At 42.2% G+C, this 21446-nt stretch overlaps 1 protein-coding gene across 5 annotated transcripts in view; it reads left to right on the plus strand.

The window, feature by feature from the left end:
• The window catches only part of ZNF41 (zinc finger protein 41), a 35644-nt gene extending 14503 nt beyond the window's left edge, over positions 1-21141 (plus strand). For all 5 annotated transcript variants that reach the window (XM_045538495.1, XM_045538496.1, XM_045538498.1 and 2 more), the window contains 3 exons: positions 11406-11532; positions 11799-11894; positions 17146-21141. In XM_045538495.1, coding sequence (XP_045394451.1) covers positions 11406-11532; positions 11799-11894; positions 17146-19199 — 2277 coding nt within the window. In that variant the 3' untranslated portion in view covers positions 19200-21141. The remainder of the gene's footprint in view (positions 1-11405; positions 11533-11798; positions 11895-17145) is intronic.
• Positions 21142-21446: the final 305 nt, after the last annotated feature.

Here is a 21446-nt window from a genome sequence, read left to right on the forward strand (position 1 = left end):
ACCACGGATCTCTGGCCCTTCTCAAGAAGAGATGGGAGTGACCAACACCCTGAGGAATATTAGTTATTCACTTATTTATTTTCTAGGTTCTTTTTTTCCCATTAGATAGCAGGGAACAGGGTATAGGCAGAGATACCAAGGAACCGATAAAAATGTCCCTGGGGTTGGGGAGCAGCCAGCTGGAGCAAGCAACAGTGGCTGAAGCTGGAGAACAAGCAGAGGGGTCAGTGAGAGAAAGAGGGCTGCGGGCAAGCACGGGGGAATGAGGAATAGGGAGAGGCTGCAGGGGCCATGGTGCATGTACTGGGGATGGAGAGTAGCCAAGGGGTCCAGGGAACAGGTGGAGGCACAATGGGACAAACAGAGGACACGGGAAACATGAGACGCTGGGTAGCACCCAGAGCCCAAGAAACAGTCGTTGAGGCTAGAGAAGTGATTATTAGGGAGCAGGGAAGAGCCAGAGGGTTAAAGAACAGTCTGAAGGATCAGGAAATAGGAGGAGGGACTAGGAAATAGAGGAACTAGATAGCCACCAGACAGAGCAGGGAACATCAGAGGGCTGAGGAAGCAGAAGAATCAGATGAAATGGAACAAGCAAAAACGTTCAAGGAGCTGAGGATAAGCCTGAGGGACAAGCAACTTCCCCAGGACCTGGGGGGGGGGGCGGCAGTTCCTTGGTTTAGAGCAGAATTTGAGGGTTACAGGGAAAAGGCAGAAGTACCAGGGAACAAGACATGGGAAATATGACCCTGCGAATGGGTAGCAGCCAGAGGGACCAGGAGACAATTGCTGAGGCTGTAGAACGAGCAGAGGAATGGGGGTGGGGGAACAGAACCCGTGGAGCAGGTGGAAAGGTGAGAGAAGAGCCTCTAAGGCTGAGGAGTGGCCTGGGGTGCCAGGGAATACATGCAGCAAGGAACAGCCACTGAGGTTGGGGAGCAGCTGGAGGCAGCAGCAAAAACATGCATAGGGCAAAGTGGCAACCAGAGGTCCCAGGAAATAACGAGAGGAGGAACTAGGGAATAGGCCAGGTGAGCATTAAATGTGTACCTGGTGTAGGGTAGCAGCCTAATGGGTTAGAGACCAGCTAGAGGGACTAAAGAAGAGCCAGAAGGAACAGTATAAATTACTGCCAAGAGTTAGCCAGAGGTCACATGCAGCAGTCAGCGGGGTTAAGGCACACTTGAAGAAGCCAGAGAGAGACCAAGGCCAGAGTTCTCAGGAATAGGGTGACCAACCATCCTGGTTTGTCTGTGACTGAGGGGACATGGGACTTTCAGTGCTAAAACAGGGAAATCCCTGGGAAAACTGGGATGGTTGGTCACCCTACCCAGGAAACCACCACAGGAACCAGCCAATAGACATAATATCAGTAATGGAGAGATGGAAGTACAGAATCCAGACATGGCATAGAGCACACGGAAGTAGTGTACGTTAGTGGGTAAGAGCATGGGCTAAGGAGCCAGCTGGACTGGCTCTACTCAAAGTATGGGCTGTGGACTAGATACATGAGCAACGTGGGAGAGCATATTAATTAAATGTATTCAAGGAACCGTCCACAGACACAGGGAAGAATTGGGAGATCAGAAAACAGTCAGAGGAATCCAACAGCAGTCTGTCTATGTGAACCAGACAGAAACAGCTGAAAGGAACAAGAAAGGCCCTCAGGGACCAGGGAACAGTCGGGCGCACTAGGGCACAATCAGAAGAATGATGCCACAGAACAGGGATCAGTTGGAAGGACAACTGTCTAAGGGAACACAGGACAGGAAACAGGAGGCATGAACAGTTAGAGGGACCCAGGTGCTGTCAAAGGAAGCAAGTAATAAGAGAACGGGAGACACTTCGAGGAAATGGTAAACAGATGGACCAAGGAAGTGTCAGAGCGAACAAGAAATGGTCAGATGGGAGGCCGGGCACAGTGGCTCACGCCTGTAATCCTAGCACTCTGGGAGGCCGAGGCAAGAGGATCGCTTGAGGTCAGAGTTCGAGACCAGCCTGAGCAAGAGTGAGACCCTGTCTCTACTAAAAATAGAAAGAAATGATCTGGCCAACTAAAATATATATAGAAAAAATTAGCCGGGCATGGTGGCACATGCCTGTAGTCCCAGCTACTGGGGAGGCTGAGGCAGGAGGATTGCTTGAGCCCAGGAGTTTGAGGTTGCTGTGAGCTAGGCAGACGCCATGGCACTCACTCTAGCCAGGGCAACAAAGAGACACTCTGTCTCAAAAAAAAAAAAAAAATGGTCAGATGGGGAACACTCAGAGCGAACAAGGACCAGCCGAGGGAGGGAGCCGGGAGAAGTCTGGGGAAGCAGAAAATAGCTGGGAGGAGGGGACTAGAGAGAGGGAGGAGCAGTTGCAGGGGCACAGAGAACAGTCCTGGGAAATGGGTATAGCCAGATGGGTAAGGACCAGCCAGAGGGAGCAGCACACTGTCTACAAACTTGCCCCCTGAGACAGAACACCCACGTACACAAATTCCGTGGAGCAGATTTGTTACAGATGGGCAGCAAGGGACAACAGAAGCCTAGGATTCATTGCTAACTGGTCCCTCCAGGCTCAGGAAAGCTTCTCAGGGTGCATGGAGTCTTGTCTGTGTGTACCCCACTTTCACCGCCGCTGGGGGACCCCAGAAATCAGCTTGCCCTGGATTTTATAACTCAGGGCAACTCAATGGCCAGGGCTAAACCACTGAAGGTTGAAGGCCATCCTGTTTCTTGGGGGGACTGGAGCAGAGCTCTGGGCTGTTCAGCCAGTCCCTCTACAGCTGAGGATGTTACATTCCCTGGGCACCCCCAGCCAGGGAGGAACCTGCAGATGTTAATATGCCCATACTGGCTGGTAAATAGCCACTCCTCCGCTCCCTGAGACTCTTCCCCTGTGCCACCCATGTCAGCAAAGCTCAGTAGAACAGTGCAGCCAGGAGAGCTGCCTCCAGCACTGAGCCCCAAGGCTCTCCCTTGGGTGATGAAGGGGGCAGGCAGGTATGTTGCCCTGGGAGCTGGTGGGTAGAGAAGGTGGGTGCAGAAGGCCAGGGAAGGGCCTGTGGGAGTTCCCTGTTTGCTCCGTGCACCGAATACTCACTGACAAGGGGAGGCCCCCAGGGCCCCAAAACACCAAAAGGCTTTTGGATGAATAAAGGTTCCTCACTTCTTTATGGAGAATCGTTAGAGCTTTTCTTTGCTACTTGGTACATTTTCTGTCTTGTTTAGGAAATCCTCACCAGCCCCAAGGTCTAAACAAATATTCACCTATATTTTCTACTGAGAGTTTTAAAGCTTTGGTTCTTTTGAAACTTTTTGTTTTGCAGTACAGGCAGACTTTGGAGATACTGCGGGTTTGGTTCCAGACCACCGCAATAAAGCGAATACTGCAATAAGGCGAGTCATACAAAATTTTTGGTTTCCCAATGCATATGAAAGTTAGGTTTACACTATACTGTAGTCTACTAAGTGTGCAATAGCATTATATCTAAAGAAGCAATGTGCATACTTTAATTGAAAAACACTTTAGGCCGGGCGCGGTGGCTCACGCCTGTAATCCTAGCACTCTGGGAGGCCGAGGCGGGTGGATTGCTCGAAGTCAGGAGTTCGAGACCAGCCTGAGTGAGACCCCGTCTCTACTAAAAATAGAAATAAATTATCTGGACAACTAAAAATATATATACAAAAAATTAGCCAGGCATGGTGGCGCATGCCTGTGGTCCCAGCTACTCGGGAGGCTGAGGCAGGAGGATCGCTTAAGCCCAGGAGTTTGAGGTTGCTGTGAGCTAGGCTGAGGCCATGGCACTCACTCTAGCCCGGGCAACAGAGTGACACTCTGTCTCAAAAAAAAAAAAAAAAAAGAAAAACACTTTTTATTGCTAAAAAATACTGCCACAGACAAGAAGTAAGCATGTGCTGTTGGAAAAATGGTGCCGATAGACTTGCTTAATGCAGGGTTACCACAACCTTCAATTTGTGAAAAAGGCAATATCTGCAAAGTTCAACAAAACAAGGTATGCTTGTAATTTCAAAATTAAAGAGAAATTGCAAGAATAGTACAGAGACTGTATATGCCCTTCATCCAGAATTGCCAATTATTTGCCACATTTGCTTTCATTCTCTTCTTAATGTGTGTATGCATGTGTGTATACAGATATTTGCTATTTTATTTTCTGAACCTTTTGAGAGTAATTTGCAGACATAATTCCCCTTTGCCCCTAAATAATGTGTGTATTTTAAGAGTAAGGATATTCTCTTATGTAACTATAGTACAGTTATCAAAATCAAGAAATTTAACATTGACATGACACTGTCTAATATACAGTGTGTATTATTGAATTATTTAATATACAATATATAATACGCAGTCTTCCCAGTTGTCACAGTAATGTCCTTTACAACATTCTGTCTCCAACCCCTGCTGCCCCAATCCAGGATCCCACGCAGGGTCATGTGTTGTGTGTTGTGTCTCTTTAGTTGTTACTCAGTCTTCCCTTGACTTTCATTACACAGACAGTTTTGAAGACTGTCCTTCGATTTGGGTTTGTTTGTTAACAGCAAACAATTACATTCAGATTATTCATTTTTGAAAGGATGATCACAGAAGTGATGACGTGTTCTCAGTGCTTCATGCCAGAAGGCATTCCGTACCAATTAGTCCTGTTATTGATAATATTAACTTTGATCACCTGGTGAAAGTGCTGTTTGTCAGGTATCTCCAAAATTACTCTCTTTTTCTTTGTAATTAATAAGTATTTTGTGGGGAGATATTTTGAAACTATGTAAATATCCTATTTCTCATACTTTGGTCCATTGACTTCAGCATCCATCAATGATTCTTGCCTGTAACAATGAATTACTCTCCTGTTTCCCTGATGGTGTCTTTCTAATTCCATCATTCCTCCTACATTTATTGGTTGGCATTTATTGTAAGGAGAAATATTACTAGCTCTGACTGCTGAGAGGACAATGATGTGCCAGGCACAATGAGCATACCTTGATTTATAAATACCATTTCTCATTCATAGGAACTAGAGCTTTGTGGAGAAATGGCTGACTCCAGGGCTAAGATAGAGAAAGTACAAAATCATCCTGGGAGAACTAGTGTTGGAAAGTAAGAAAGTGCTCAGGAAATGGGGACATATTCAAAGGACACAGGAGCCAGCTTGAAGTAGTTCTCTCCTCTGGCCAAATCTGGGACAATCTGAGTAGCAAAATCAATTTTATAACATTTCTATCATTCCCCTCTCCCCATCCCTTCTTGTCTCCCCCAATCCTAAGCAACCACTGATCTACTTTCTGTCTCTGTAGACTTTTCTGTTCTAGACATTTCATGTGAATGGAGTCATATAATATGTGGTCTTAGTATCTGGCTTCTTTCACTCAGCAGAATGTTTTCAAGGCTCATCCATGTTGTAGCATGGGTCAGTATGTCATTTCTTTTTATGGCCAAATAATATTCTACTGTATGGATATACCACTTTTGTTAATCCCTTTGTCAGTTGATGGACATTTGGGTTGTTTCCACCTTTTGGTTATTATAAATAATGCTGCTGTAAACATTTGTGTACAAGTTTTTGTGTGGACATGTGTTTTCACTTATCTTGGGTACACATCTAGAAGTGGAATTGCTGGGTCAAATGGTAACTCTATGTTTAATCTTTTGAGGAACTGCCAGATTGTTTTCCAAAGTGGCTGCACCATTTTACATTCCTGCCAGCAGTGATTGAAGGTCCCAATTTCTTCACATCCTCACCAATACTTGTTATTATCTGACAGATTCTAGCCATCCCAGTGGGTGTGAAGTGGTAACTTATTGTAGTTTTGATTTGTGTTTCCCTAATAATAACAAATTAACAATGTCCAGCATTTTTTTTAGAGAGAGATGGGGATTCACTCTGTTGCCCAGGCTGGCGTGCAGTGGTGTGATTATAGCTCACTGCAGCCTCAAACTCCTGGGCTCAGGCAATCCTCCTGCCTCATCTTCCCAAGTAGCTAGGACTACAGGGAGGTGCCACCATGCCCAGCTGATTTTTTTTTAAGACAGGGTCTCACTATGTTGCCCAGTCTGGTCTCAAACTCCTGGACTCAAGCAATCCCAGGAGTTCAAAACTCCTCGGCCTCCCAAAGTTCTGGGATCACAGGCTCAATCATCCTTTCATGTGCTCATTGGCCATTACCCCTTCATGTCTGAAAGGTATTTTGCCAGATACAGAATTTGGGGTTGACAGTACATTTCTTTCAGCACTTGAAAAGTGTGCCACTTCCATCTCACCTCTGCAGTTTCTGATGAAAAATCCAGTCACTTTTTCTTTCCCCTATAGTTAAGGTATCAGTTCTCTCTTGCTGGTTTCATGGTTTTTTCTTTGTCTTCAGTTTTCTGAAGTTTGCTTATGATGTGTCTTGGTTTATATATCTTTGGTTTACCCTTTTGGGGGTTGCTCAGCTTCTTGAATCTCTAGGTTGATATCTTTTTTGCCAAATTTGAGGAATTTTCAGCCTTCATGCTTCAAATGCTTTTTTAGCCCCATGCTCTTCCTCCTCTCCTTCTGAAACTCTAATGACATGAATGTCAGATTTTTTGTTACAGTCTCACGGGTCCCTAAGGCTCTGTTCATCTGTTTTCTTGTCAGTTTCCTCTCTGTTGTTCAGACTGGCTGATTTCTATTGTTCTATTTACAAGTTCTCTGATTCTTTTTTCTGTGCTCTCTATTTCACTTTGGGCCCATCCATTGAGTTTTAATTTTGGTTATTGTATTTTTCAGTTTTAAAATTTTCATTTGGTTCTTTATATCTTCTATTTCTTTGCTGAGACTTTCTATTTTTGTATTTCTTTTAGGTATACTGAAGCATTTTTATGATGGCTGCTTTAAAATCCATGTCAGATAATATTAACGCCTGTGTCATCTCCGGGTTGGGTTGGTGTCTGTTGATTGTCTTTTCTCATTCACATTGAGATTTTGCTGGTTCTTTGTAAGATGCCTGATTTTCAGTTATGTCCTGGATATTTGGGGAATTACGAGACTCTGGATAATATTTAAATCTTGTGTTTATCAGGCCTCCTTTTGACACTGTTCTGCTGGGGAAGGAGAATCTCCCTACTGCCAGGTGGAGGTGGAAATTCAGGCTCCCCACTGGTCCCCTTTGGAACCCCCAGAGGGGGAGGAGCACCTTGCTACAGCTGGGCTGAGTAGGATTTCAGGCTCCTGCCAGACCTCCTCTGGCACCACCTTGGTGAGGAGGGGAAAGGGCACCTCATTACTGGGTGCCGTGGAAGTCCAAGATCCCAATGTGGCCTAAACTGACTTCTTAGGGGAGGGGCCCCATTACTTCCAGGCACGTATGACAAGCTAGGCTCCCCACTCTGCCTTTTCTGATGGAAGTGAGGTGGAGGCTGCAGTTTTTTTCTGTGGTTTGGCTGGAGTAGGGCAGCTGTTATCTCAATTTTTCTGGCTTGCTACATTGCTCCTCTACTGGTCCTTTGGCTAGAGACAGCAGGCTTTTCTTGGAGCTATTTTTGTGTGCCTGCATGCCTTCTGCATTGCCAGCTTCTCCCGCACCTGGTCCAGGATATGTGAAGCAAGGACATTCAGGAAACTCACTGCTGCATCATTCCTCAAGTTCCAAGGTCTGTAGCCAGTCTGCCTTTTTCTCTCCACTTTCAGAGTCCTCTTATCTGTGTTTTATATATACAGCCATGCACCACATAGTGTTGGTCAATGATGGACCGCATATATGACAGTGGTCCCATAAGATTATAAGGCCGGGCGCAGTGGCTCACACCTGTAATCCTAACACTCTGGGAGGCCGAGACGGGTGGATTGTTTGAGCTCAGGAGTTTGAGACCAGCCTGAGCAAGAGTGAGACCTCGTCTTTACAAGAAATAGAATAATTAGCCACATCTGCCTCTGCAGTCCCAGCTATTCGGGAGGCTAAGGCAGGAGGATCACTTGAGCCCAGGAGCTGGAGGTTGCAGTGAGCTATGATGGTGCCACTGCACTCTAACCTGGGCAACAGAGCAAGACCCTGTCTCAAAAAAAAAAAAAAAACTTAATATCTTTCAACAACGATAGTAGATACTGTACATATATTGAACACTATTTTTTATCACTGTTATTTTTAAACTTTTTTATCATGAAATATTATACATATTTTGAATAATGCTGCTACAAATATTCTCGAATGTGTGTCATATTGTATGCATGTCTTCAACATTACCAGGTAGAGCCAAAATAGTTCGCAACGTCGTTGTACCAATTCCCACCGCCATCAGCCATGTGAGAGTTCTCATTGTACAGTATTCTCCTCAACACTTGGTATCTGTCTTTTTCATTTAAGACATTCTTGGGGTTGTGGGGGTTGTGCAGTGGTATCTCATTGTAGTTTTAATTTGCATTCCCTGGTTACTAAGAAGGTTAAACCCTTTTCATATGTTTATTGAAGCCTTGAATTTCCTCTTTTGTAAAATGAATCCTTTACATATTTTTCTACTAGGTGGTCTCTTTTTTCTTATTGGTTTGTTAGAATTCTTTACATCCTCTGGCTATGAGCCCTTTTTTCTTGGTTGGCAGTAAGTGGCAGACATCTTCTACTCTGTGAGTTTCCTTCCTCCCTCCCTCCCTCTCTCTCTCTCTCTCTCTCTCTCTCTCTCTCTCTCTCTCTCTCTCCAGAGTTTCGGTCTGTTGCCCAAGGAGTGCCATGATGTCAGCGTAGCTCACAGCAACCTCAAATTCCTGGGCTCAAGTGATCCTCCTGCCTAGGCCTCCTGAGTAGCTGGGACTAAAGGTGCATGTCACCACACCTGGCTAATTTTTTCAATTTTTAGTAGAAATAGGGTCTCGCTCTTGCTCAGGCTGGTCTTAACTCCTGAGCTCAAGTGATCTTCCAGCCTTGGCCTCCCAGAGTGCTAGGATTACAGGTGTAAGCCACCTTGCCCAGCCTTTTTTATCTCTTTTAATTCTGCCTTTTAAATGAATAGAAGTTCTAAACTTTATTGTGGACAGGCTTATCATTCTTTTTCTTTATGGTTAATGTTTTGTGCATCCCATTTGAGAATTATTTTCCTAATCCAAGGTCATGAAGATAGTCGTCTACATCATCTTTTAAAGGCTTTATAGTTTTTGCCTTTCACATTTAGGTCTATAATCCATGTGGAATTGATATTTTTTTTTGGCATGTGATATGAAATAGAGCTCAAATTTTATTTTATTTTTTCCTAAATACCATTGCTCTAGCACCATTTATTGAAAATATTTTTCCTCACTATCTGCCTGGACACCTTTGGCATAAATGGGATGACCATATATGTGGGTCTGTTTGTGTCTCTCTTCTGTAGTAATGGATTATTTGCATATCCTAGCAGCACTACCACACGTCTTAAATGTCCTTTCTTTTATAAGTCTTGTGGTCTTGTAAAGCATGTTCTCTCGTGTTGCTTTTACTATTCAGGAGTGTCTTGGCTATTCTTGGCCATTTGCATTTCCATGTAAATTTTGTAATTGGTTTGTTAGATTCCACAAAATCCTATTGCAATTTCAATTGGGATGGCCTTGAATTTATTGAGTTCTGCTTATTTTACCCTTTCTCTCTTGGGGTTTACTCTATTGTTATTTTTATAATGTCTTGATTTAGATGCTTAATGCATGAAATTTTGGACTTTATTCTTTTGAAATATGAGCACTGAAGACTCTGCTTTCCACTCTAGTTACCATTTCATTCTACAAATTCTTACAAGCACTAATTTCATTAATGTTTTGTTCTAGACATATTCTAGTGTACCTTCTTAGACTATCAGTTATTTTGAACTTTTTAAAACTTTTTTAAACTTTAAAATTATGGTTTCTGGAGCTTCCTTTTGCTATCGATTTCTGACTTAACTGTAGTGCGTTTTGAGATGGTCTGTATGATGTGGCCTCTGTATCTTCTCTGTCTGTGTGCCCTTCCTGAGCAGTCTCATTTGTACTAAGAACTCCCAAATCTTATCTCTATCCCGGCCCAAAGACCTATTATGTAACTCCCTGTATGTTTTACCACTTTAATTTCAACATGGACAAAATGTAACAATTGTTTCATCCCCTTCCCCACCCCTCCTGCTAGCCCCTCTCTCAGTAGATAGCAGCACGATCTACATCGTTGGGTAAAACCAAGAACTGAAAATTGCCCTAGAATTCTTTCTTTTTCTCACCCCCGCAGTTCAGCCTCCTTAAAATGTAGCATCAACACCTTCTTCTACATCCCCATTACGACAGCTACGTTAAGTCCAGATTGTTTTATTCTCTCACATAAACTCTGCAGTTGATATCCAAACTGGTCTTCTGGTCTCACTCATTCAAATATTCCCAATGAAGCATTTGAATACTGTTTTAAAGCATACAATTATGATCATGTCTTTTCCTGCATATAATTGGCAGTTCATTCTCTACTAGAAAAAGACTTGTTCCTTGTTTTGATCCCAATGTACCTCTACTGAATTTTCCTCATAACTACTTTCTCAATATACAATATACTACACAGACTCCTCTCCTTTGTATGGAACTATTTCTAATTCCCTGAATCCACCATGTATTTTCTTTTTTTTTTTTTTTTTTTACTTTTTATTTTTTTGAGACAGGGTCTCACTCTGTCACCCAGGCTGGAGTGCAATGGCACAATCATAGCTCACTGCAGCCTCCAACTCCTGGGCTCAAGCGATCCCCCTGCCTCAGGCTCCCCAGTAGCTGGAACTATAGACATGCGCCATCACGCCCAGCTAATTATTAAAAGTTTTTGGAGAGACAGGGTCTCCTTATGTTGCCCAGGCTGGTCTCAAACTCCTGGCCTCAAGTGATCCAGCCACTTTGGCCCCCACAAAGTGCTGAGATTACAGAATGAGCCACCACTCCCAACCTACCATGCATTTTTCTATTTTCCTTCCTCCACATTTTTGCTGATGATTCTCCCTTCTAGATAACTCATACCCACCATCTCTGTGTAGCCTAACCTTATGCTTCCTATACTTTTCTTCCAAATGCCTTTTAGCTCCCTTTGTGTCTGCCTATATTGGTTATCCAAGTCTTTAAATTGTTTTATGCTTTATTCAATTATGTATCACTATTGGCTAGCATATCATCTAGCACATAATCGATCAGTAAACGTATTGTATCTAGTTCCTAAGTTAACTAGAGGACTTAAAGAGAGTCCGTTTAAATCCTTATTTTTGAAAAAAGAATGACTGAATGAATAAATGAATGAATGCAGTACACAATTACTGTTAAGATACTTTAATAATTTTCTCCTCTCACAAAGTAAAATACAAAATTAGGTATTTAGTGAACCCCCTACATGCTACATTATCATAAAGAGCATTAAAAACAACTTCCTATCTATCTTCTATCCTCCAGTGCTGACCATGCTGCCTTGAACAGGATTGTGTTGTTACAGGTACCAGTGTCATTTGAGGATGTGACTGTGGACTTCAGCAGGGAGGAGTGGCAACAATTGGAGCCTGCTCAGAGACACCTATACTGGGATGTGACACTGGAGAACTACAGCCACCTGCTCTCAGTGGGTAAGCACAGCCGTCCTGCGGATCTGCGAGGGGCCCCAGTGAGGGAGTTTCCAATCTCAGCTGCTGAGCGCTGCCTGACATCAGAAGTGTGTGATGGTGTCATCCTTGATTTATCTGGAATTCTTCAGTCCCTTTTCACCTCTGTGAATATTATTCTGCTCCTAGTGAAAAGTGGTTACTCTTCTGAAGAGCAAATAGGAAGTGTCATTGAAAGGCCCCTGAAACCCATCAGCTGGACCCAATCCTGTATCATGTCCTGTTAACAGGGTACCGAGTTCCCAAGCCAGAGGCCATCTTCCAGCTGGAGCAAGAGGAGGGGCTGTGGACATTGGAGGCGGAAGCCCCACACCAGAGCAGTTCAGGTGAGTGAGTAATCCAGACAGATGGGGACATGGAAGTAAATGTCACTTTCCCTAGGAGAGACTGATGCCTTTGAAAGGCTGTGAAGATAGCCTATCTTGGAAATTCTAAACTTTTGGAGTTGATTGGAGATAGTTGACAGTAGCCCTCATATACCTAAATGCCATTTCCATGTATGACCCTTGCCACATTATTGTCTTCTTCTTTGCTTGGCTTTGTGGCAAGAGAGCTGTGTCTACTCTCTACCCACATACCACCCTATCTTACCTGGGACCTTTTGATTCTTCCTGCTCCACCTCACCCCTGATCTTAGATTCTTTCCTTGTACCTTCAGCTGTTTTTCAGTTTCTTCTCTTTTATTCCAATTCCCCATATCCATTCCTTATACCTCCTCTCATGGGCAACTGGGCTAATGTGTTTGTGTGATATTCTCTGAAAGCCTGAAGTATTAGTTATGACTATGTATTTTTAGTATATATAAATTACATTGTTCTGTGTATCTTAATTCTGTTCCTCTTTTTCACTCATTCTAAAGGTTTGTCCATATTATAGTGTATTTGTCTGGCTTTGTTTTTCAAATTGCTGCAGAGTATTCCGCAACATGCCAGGACCATGTCTTAACTATTCACCTGGTCATGGACACTGAGGGTTGTGTCTAATTCCCAGCTAATAAAAACAACTCTGCAATAAATTTCTACATAAATGTTCCCTTATAGGCTGTGAGAATTTCTCAGGAGTGGGTAGAGAAGAGAGGGTTTGCCTAATCGTTGAGTATTCTCAGCCTGAATTTGGCTGAGTACTGCCATGCTGTTCTCAGGTTGGCTGTGCTGTACTCACAGCAACAGTACACCAGGGTTCTTGCTTTCCCAGGGTTCCTGCCAACAAGTATCTGCCACAGTTTCTCATTTTTTTTGCCCAACAATGGGTATAAAGTGGTATCTCATTTTTTATTTTGCATTTCTCTAATATCTAATTTGAGCATTTCACTATTTACCTGTTATCTCCTTGAGTTTCCCTCCTATGAGTTACATTGTTCATAACATTTCTCATGTTTCAATTGAGCTTCCTCAATTGTCCATTTCTTACTGATTTGCATCCAATTTATTATTTGCCCTTTTTTCCAGCTTTCTCTTCCTCATCTCCCCCATAAATGAGGTTCCCCCCGGGACCTCATCTCCTGTTCACCAGTCTTTTCTTCATGTCGGTGTAATGATGCAGCCACACTGGAATTCTGATGGCTCCTCTTTTGACAGCCCTGGTCTGGTTTTCACTGGCACTTTAATTACTATGTTCAGCTATGCAAAGAGTTCCTGTGAGATGTTTGTCTTGATCCTCAGTACACTGGAAATCAGAATCATCACCTCACATACGAGAAACTCTTCTCACCTTTCAAATTTTGTCTGCCACACTCTGTCAGTGTTTCTTAAATATTTCCTCTCAGCCATTTTGTTTCATTAATCACTCTGCAGTTTCTACTGCTTTTGCCTTTGTGCAAATCTCATCTGTTCTCAGTTCTTCTCAATTCATGTCTCAGTTCCCAGTGAGATCACTCAAAACCAGCTCCACATTTTCTTCTGACCGGAGCATGATTATTCTATTCCTGATTTGATTTGCTGGTTCCATTCTTTTTACTAGTTCATTTTAAATGCTAGTGACAGATTGCATTACCTAAAACACTCTATTTATCTTGCCATAAGCTTTGTGAAACAAACCTACAGTTGCTCTCCATTACCTAGTATGCCACATTTAAACTCTTCTTGCAAAGACATAAACATCATGGCCACATATTTCCAATTCAAGCTTATATCTATATATTTTTCATAATCTCAGCTCAATTCCATTTCTTAATATTTTCTTAATGTTTACCATATTTCATAGTCCTCCTTGAATCTGACTGTTTATTCTGTGTTCTATTCAGATGATACATTTTCCACCTTGTGATCAGATTTCACCTGTCTCATGAGATGGCTCTTAATTACTCCAACACATGTGGCTCTTTCCTTTTTCTCATCCTCCGTCCCATAGGAATCTAGAGAAAAATCACAGGATTTTACAGTGTGGGGGTAACTGAGGCTTTTACTTCTATGTTTTTAAAAAATCTCCAGAATTAAGAGCCTGTTTCTTTTTTAAAAAAATTAATTAATATTGACAAATAAAAATTGTATATATTTTTCATGTACAACATGATATTTTGAAATGTGTGTGTGTGTGTGTGTAGAGAGAGAGAGAGAGAGCCTGTTTCTTATTGTATAATATAATTCAGGGTTTGATCAGGAAAGAGAAACCATACACTAATTTAAACAGGGAAGGTTTAACATGATTATTAACTAGAGTGGGATTGGAGTAAGAGAGGTTAGCTAGGCTGGGCGCGGTGGCTCACGCCTGTAATCCTAGCACTCTGGAAGGCCGAGGCAGGTGGATCGCTCGAGGTCAGGAGTTCGAGACCAGCCTGAGAGAGACTCTCTACTAAAAATAGAAATAAATTATCTGGCCAACTAAAAATATATATACAAAAAATTAACCGGGCATGGTGGCGCATGTCTGTAGTCCCAGCTACTTGGGAGGCTGAGGCAGTAGGATGGCTTGAGCCCAGGAGCTGGAGGTTGCTGTGAGCTAGGCTGATGCCACGGCACTCACTCTAGCCCAGGCAACGGAGTGAGACTCTGTCTCAAAAAAAAAAAAAAAAAAAGAGAGGTTAGCTAGTAAAATAAAGGAATAGCAGATATAAAGCGCAGCCAGTTTCTCTAGGCCTGTGGCAGGGCGCCCAAGCAAGAGGCTCCCCTGCTTCCCAGGGATGAGATCCAGACCTTGTGGGGAGGGCACAACCGTGGCTCACAGCATGGTAGAAGAGTTGCTGTGGTGCTATGCTAGTAGAACTTGCTGGAAATGTGCCCTGTAGGGTTCCAGAGAAAGCTCTTCATGGGGAGGTGTCTCACTGGAGGCATTCCGCTACAAACTATCCGAGAGTAAACTGTTGGGTGCTGGGCGCTGCTGGCTGCAATGCACTACAGGAGCCTGAACAAGCTGGGTGCTTGGGCAGCCATACGAGCTGCAGGAGCTGGGTGCTGGAGAAGCCACCCACGCTGCAAGACTGGAGCACTGGGGACACTGTGTGTGCATCCAGAGCCAGGTGTCAGCAAAGCTGTCTGCACTGCAGGATTCTGGTGGTAGACACTCTGCCCCTGCTGAAGGAGCCTGCTGAGTGAGCCCCCTAGAACCAGAAGGGAAGCAAAACCCCCTCCTCCTGCAGTGTCTCTCCAGCATCTTCCACTGACAAAGCTGATCATCCTGCAGGCTGGCAGAGGAAAAAATATTTAAAGAGACCCAAATCCATTTTGTGGAGCAGGCAAAGAAGGGTGAATTTGGAGTTGAGAGGCAATAAATTGATAACTGGCACAGGTATTCTCTAGTTTCCTGAAGTGAAGCATGTAGAAAATGTAAACAGATTTATTGAATTTGGAGAGATAGGCAGAGGAGGATATTTTGTTCTCTTTCAGAAGGATTTTTCAAGCATCTGCTCAGAGGAATCCAAAGGACCATTTGGAAAGGGAATACAACTGCATGAAATGTTAACACTTTAACCCATCGTGTACTTGTTTTTTCTGTTATACAACTGTGCCAGGCCAGGCGCAGTGGCTCACGCCTGTAATCCTAGCACTCTGGGAGGCCGAGGCGGGAGGATCACTCGAGGTCAGGAGTTCAAGACCAGCCTGAGCAAGAGCGAGACCCCGTCTCTACTAAAAATAGAAAGAAATGATCTGGACAGCTAAAAATATATATAGAAAAAATTAGCCGGGCATGGTGGTGCATGCCTGTAGTCCCAGCTACTCGGAAGGCTGAGGCAGGAGGATCGCTTAAGCCCAGGAGTTTGAGGTTGCTGTGAGCTAGGCTGATGCCACGGCACTCTAGCCTGGGCAACAGAGCAAGACTGTGTCTCAAAAAATAAAAAAAAAAAAAACTGTGCCAAATTGTATATTGATATGAATGATACAGTGTCTGCTTTATAAATTCATATGAAATATAAGCTCCCAAGATGTATACTGAAATTAGAACTAGTGCCTAGAAGAATAATGCATTTTGAATAATCACAGAGTAGCAAAACAAGAAGCTAAATATAGACATATGTCTTCTCTTATATAAGAATTTTGAAGTGAATGGGTCCAGTTCAACAAGTCGACTTTGATCTTGATGGGTCATTTAGGAACCATGTTCCAAGTCATTGCTCTGCCATCTCCTAGGGCACTGTTGTCAGCCGCACAGTTAGTGTTGGATCGCTGTGGAATCCATTGGAAAAAGGGAAGAGGAAATAGAGATTTACCCACTGTGTTAAGGCCTGTCTGGAAGCAGCACGTATCACTTCTGCTTATATTCCATTGGTGAAAACAAAGTGAGGCCAGGGAATGTAAGGCCCAGCTACATTCTATTACTATGAAAGAAGGGGCAAATAGAGCTCAGCAGGGGGCTTGCAGTTTCTTCTGCAGAGGGCTTTCCCTTTCCTATTTTACACTTCTTGTTATAAGCATGTGTTATAAGCATGCATTCCTGGGACCAAGAGAAACTTGCAGCTGGTTATAGAGTTGGAGCACAGATATCTATCTATTTACTATTTGTCTATGTCAGGATGGTGATGTTGCAACAGTTTTCCTATAGACATAAAGAAATTGGTGTTCAAGGCATATAAATTTAACGTGATGCTCATAATGGTTTAGTGGGAAAGCAAGAAGAAGCAGAGAGGTTAGTAAGGTGTTAGAGCTGATAAATAAGGACATGCATTCCGAAATATTCCTGCCATGCCAGGCTTTCCCCTGATAGGCTTCAGTTTCTTTTTCTGATTGCTCTACTCACTATCCAGACCTCTTAAATAGTGGAGCTGGATTCCCAGAGTTCAGATCACATCTCTTCCACTTATTTAGCTATTTGATCTTCAACTAGTGACCTAACTTCTCTGTGCCTCTGTTTTCTCGATTGTAAAACAGTTGATAATGGTAGCTACCTCATAGGGTTTAGTGACGGTTAAATGAGCTGTTATGTGTAAAGTACTTGGAACAATGCCTGGTGCGTCATAAATGGTATATAATTGTTTTGCGTCTCTTAAGCGTTCTATAAGAATTTTGTATTACTACATTATTGGTATTATTATTGCCATATGAACTCTTCCATTTTTCTGTGTTCATCCTATTTGAACTACATGTACACCCTGTCCTCTGCTAATGACTCTTTCTGTGATTTTCATTTCTTTCTTTTTCTTTTTAGGTGAGGCTCTTGGGAAAACTCAACAACAAGGAATTTCTGGAAAAGTTTCATTCCACTGTGAGAGATTTGATCAACCCATAGGAGAAGATTCATTGTGTACCATTTTAGAAGACATGTGGCAAGATAACAACCAACTAGAGAGATATCAGGAAAACCGGAATAACCCTTTAAGTTACATGAAAGTGTTGATTAAGGAGAAGGGCTATGAATTTAAAAACTTTGAAAAAATAATTCATGTGACTACCAAGCTTGTTCCTTCAATTAAAAAACTCCATAACTGTGACACATTTGGAAAGAATTTGAAGCATACGTTAAAGTTACATAATCGTAACAGAAACAATACAACAAAGAGCCTTGGTAAAATTTTTGAAAATGGTAACAATTTGGCCCATAGCTCTTCCTCTACTAAGAATGAGAATATTAAGACAGGAGTGAATTCCTGTGAATATAATCAATGTGAGAAACATCTTGGCCACAAACAAGCTCTCATCCACCATCAGAAAATTCATACTGAGGAGAAACTTCATGTGTGTACTGAATGTGTAAAGGGCTTCACCCAGAAGTCACATCTCTTTGACCATCAGAGAATTCATGCTGCAGAAAAATCTCATGAATGTGACAAAAGTGACAAACTCTTCACTCAGAAGCCACAAATTGGTGTACATCAGAGTGTTTATACAGGAGAGAGACCTTATCTATGTGCTCAGTGTGGGAAGGCCTTTACCCTCAAGTCAAACCTCATTACACATCAGAAAATTCATACTGGGCAGAAACCCTATAAATGCAGTGAATGTGGAAAAGCCTTTTTCCAGAGATCAGATCTCTTTAGACATCTGAGAATTCATACTGGAGAGAAACCTTATGAATGCAGTGAATGTGGAAAAGGCTTCTCCCAGAATTCAGACCTCAGTATACATCAGAAAACTCATACCGGAGAGAAACACTATGAATGCAGTGAATGTGGAAAAGCTTTCACAAGAAAATCAGCACTCAGGATGCATCAGAGAATTCACACAGGAGAGAAACCTTATGTATGCACTGAATGTGGGAAGGCCTTCATCCAGAAATCACACTTCAATACACATCAGAGAATTCACACCGGAGAAAAGCCTTACGAATGCAGTGACTGTGGGAAAACATTCACCAAGAAGTCACAACTCCATGTGCATCAAAGAATTCACACAGGAGAAAAACCCTATATATGTACAGAATGCGGAAAGGTCTTCACTCATAGGACAAATCTCACTACACATCAGAAAACTCATACTGGGGAGAAACCTTATATGTGTGCTGAGTGTGGGAAGGCTTTTACTGATCAGTCAAATCTCATTAAACACCAGAAAACTCATACTGGAGAGAAGCCCTATAAATGCAATGGCTGTGGAAAGGCCTTCATATGGAAGTCACGTCTCAAGATACATCAGAAATCTCATATTGGAGAGCGACACTATGAATGCAAGGAATGCGGAAAAGCCTTTATCCAAAAGTCAACACTAAGTGTACATCAGAGAATCCATACAGGAGAGAAACCCTACGTTTGTCCTGAATGTGGGAAGGCCTTTATCCAGAAATCACACTTCATTGCACATCATAGAATTCATACTGGAGAGAAGCCTTATGAATGCAACGACTGTGGTAAATGCTTCACAAAGAAGTCACAACTCCGTGTGCATCAGAAAATCCACACAGGTGAGAAGCCCAATATATGTGCTGAATGTGGAAAGGCCTTCACTGACCGGTCAAATCTCATAACACACCAGAAAATCCATACTAGGGAGAAACCCTATAAATGCAGTGACTGTGGAAAAACCTTCACCTGGAAGTCACGCCTCAGTATACATCAGAAATCCCATACTGGAGAGAGGCACTATGAATGCAGTAAATGCGGGAAAGCTTTCATCCAGAAAGCAACGCTAAGTATGCATCAGATAATTCATACAGGGAAGAAACCTTATGCTTGTACAGAATGTCAGAAGGCCTTCACCGACAGATCGAATCTCATTAAACACCAGAAAACGCATAGTGGAGAAAAACGCTATAAAGCCAGTGACTGAAAAAGCCTTCACCTGGAAATGACAACTAGGTTTGCATCAGATATCTCCTAGTGGGGGAGAGGAATGCCTGATGCTGCAATCATTGTGCAGGGAGAAGTAGACATGAGAGACTGGCTTGAGTGAACAGAAGACAAAAAGAGTGAAATATCCACCAGTTCACTGGAAATAGAAGTTCCTGCATCACCACAGTTGATATGCAATTATTTGCATAGGGAGATCCTTTAGATAAAGCCTTGGAGCAGTAGTCATGTTTGGTTACATGATCGATACAGGGACTCTCAAGGTCCTGCAAATGGTAGAAATAATGACCCGAGGAGATGTCTTGTCATCTCTTATGTTTCACTTTTTGGATAAAGGACTTTATAAATTTAGCATTGATTAGTTCATCATACTCTGGGACATAAAAGTACTCAATACTAGCCAATTTGTTTCAAATTTCTAGGTTGGGAAGAAGAGTTTTCATTGTCCAAAAACTTTCAGGGTACTGACATCAAGGCAAAAAAACCTATTTGGGAATGCAGATCTATGAGAAGAAGCTAGAAGTCTGTTATGATTGTCGTTTAAGACATAGGAAAGATTTCCATGAAGAGCTGTTTTTTCTCTTCCCTTTGGGAAATCACCATGGTATATGTATTTTAAGTGAAATATAATATTTAAACTTAAAGTTTGACTTTATGAGTTGGAAAATTAGGCACAGCTGTAGTCTATGTTACAGGAATATGGTCACTGAATGTTATAGACATCTAAAGATGGCAGTTATCTTCTTATTAATTCCCTGCTGTGGCAGCAGGTGAGTCACACCCTATAAAAGGTATGCATGCCTTTTAACTTGGGCCCCCAAAACTATCATTTACATAAGCTGCAGAACATAGACTCCTTATCCCCTTAGTAATTGACCCTAAGACAATGGAACTGAGCCATTTTCAGTTTCTTCCACCATTGCCTCTGCTTTCCTTTTGATTCCTGTTTGAAAAAGAATGGTTGAGAAATTGGGTTTCAATACATAAAATTTTGTTTGTCTTCCAATTTGGTTAAGATATATTTATTTTCTGCATGCACATTAAGGGTAGTTTTGTGTAGATTGCTATGGGATAAAGTCATGTTGCACTACAGTTTGTTATTCTAAGTTATAATTATAGTTTATTATAGGTGAATAGCTGGAGCACTTATCTAGAAAGAGCACTGTTTTTTTAATGCCAATATATAGAGACTTTCTCATTTTCCCTTAAATATTTTTATAATACTCATAAAAAGGGCTTTCTTTCTAGCATGCAATTTTATTTTAAAATCTTTTTATCAAACTATAATACATACAGAAAATGCAATATCGTAAGTATACAACTCAATGCATTCTTATAAACCGAACATACTCAGATCAAGAAACAAAACATAACCAGCACCCCAGAAGCCTTCCCCACACTCCCTTCCAGGCTCCCTGCCAAGGGTAAACACTATCCTGACTTCTAACAGCATAGATTCATGTTGCCTGTTTTGTATTTTATACAAATTGAGACACACAATTATATTCCATATAATTGAGTGATATGCTCATTAGTATCTACTATCATTCACATTATGAATGTGACATTCATCCATATTGCATATAGTTGTAGATAATTCATTCTCATTGTCATATTGTATCCCATTGTGTGAATATGCTGAAATATAATTTCTCCATTCTACTGTTGCTAGACTTTTGGATTGTTTGCAGCTTGGGGCTACTAGGAACAGTGCTATCTATTGATGAACATATGTGTGCATTTATGTCAGGCATATACCTAGGAGTTGAACTCCCAGACCATGGGGCATCTGTATATTCAGCTATACTTTATAAAACCAGTTTTCCAAAGTCGCTGTACCAATATATGCCCCCACCAACACAGTATAAGAGTTCTAGGTGCTCCACATCCTTGCCAACACTTGGTATTTTCCATCTTTTTTACTATAGCCATTAATGGTGGGTGCATAATGATATCTCAGTGTGGTTTTATTTTTTATTTATTTTTCTTTTTTGAGACAGAGTCTGGCTCTGTTGCCCGGGCTAGAGTGAGTGCCATGGCGTCAGCCTAGCTCACAGCAACCTCAGACTCCTGGTCTTAAGCGATCCTACTGCCTCAGCCTCCCGAGTAGCTGGGACTACAGGCATGTGCCACCATGCCCGGCTAATTTTTTCTATATATATTTTTAGTTGGCCAGATAATTTATTTCTATTTTTAGTAGAGACGGGGTCTCGCTCTTGCTCAGGCT

Source organism: Lemur catta, chromosome X, assembly GCF_020740605.2.
Source record: "Lemur catta isolate mLemCat1 chromosome X, mLemCat1.pri, whole genome shotgun sequence".
In the NCBI taxonomy this organism is placed as follows: Eukaryota; Metazoa; Chordata; class Mammalia; order Primates; family Lemuridae; genus Lemur; species Lemur catta.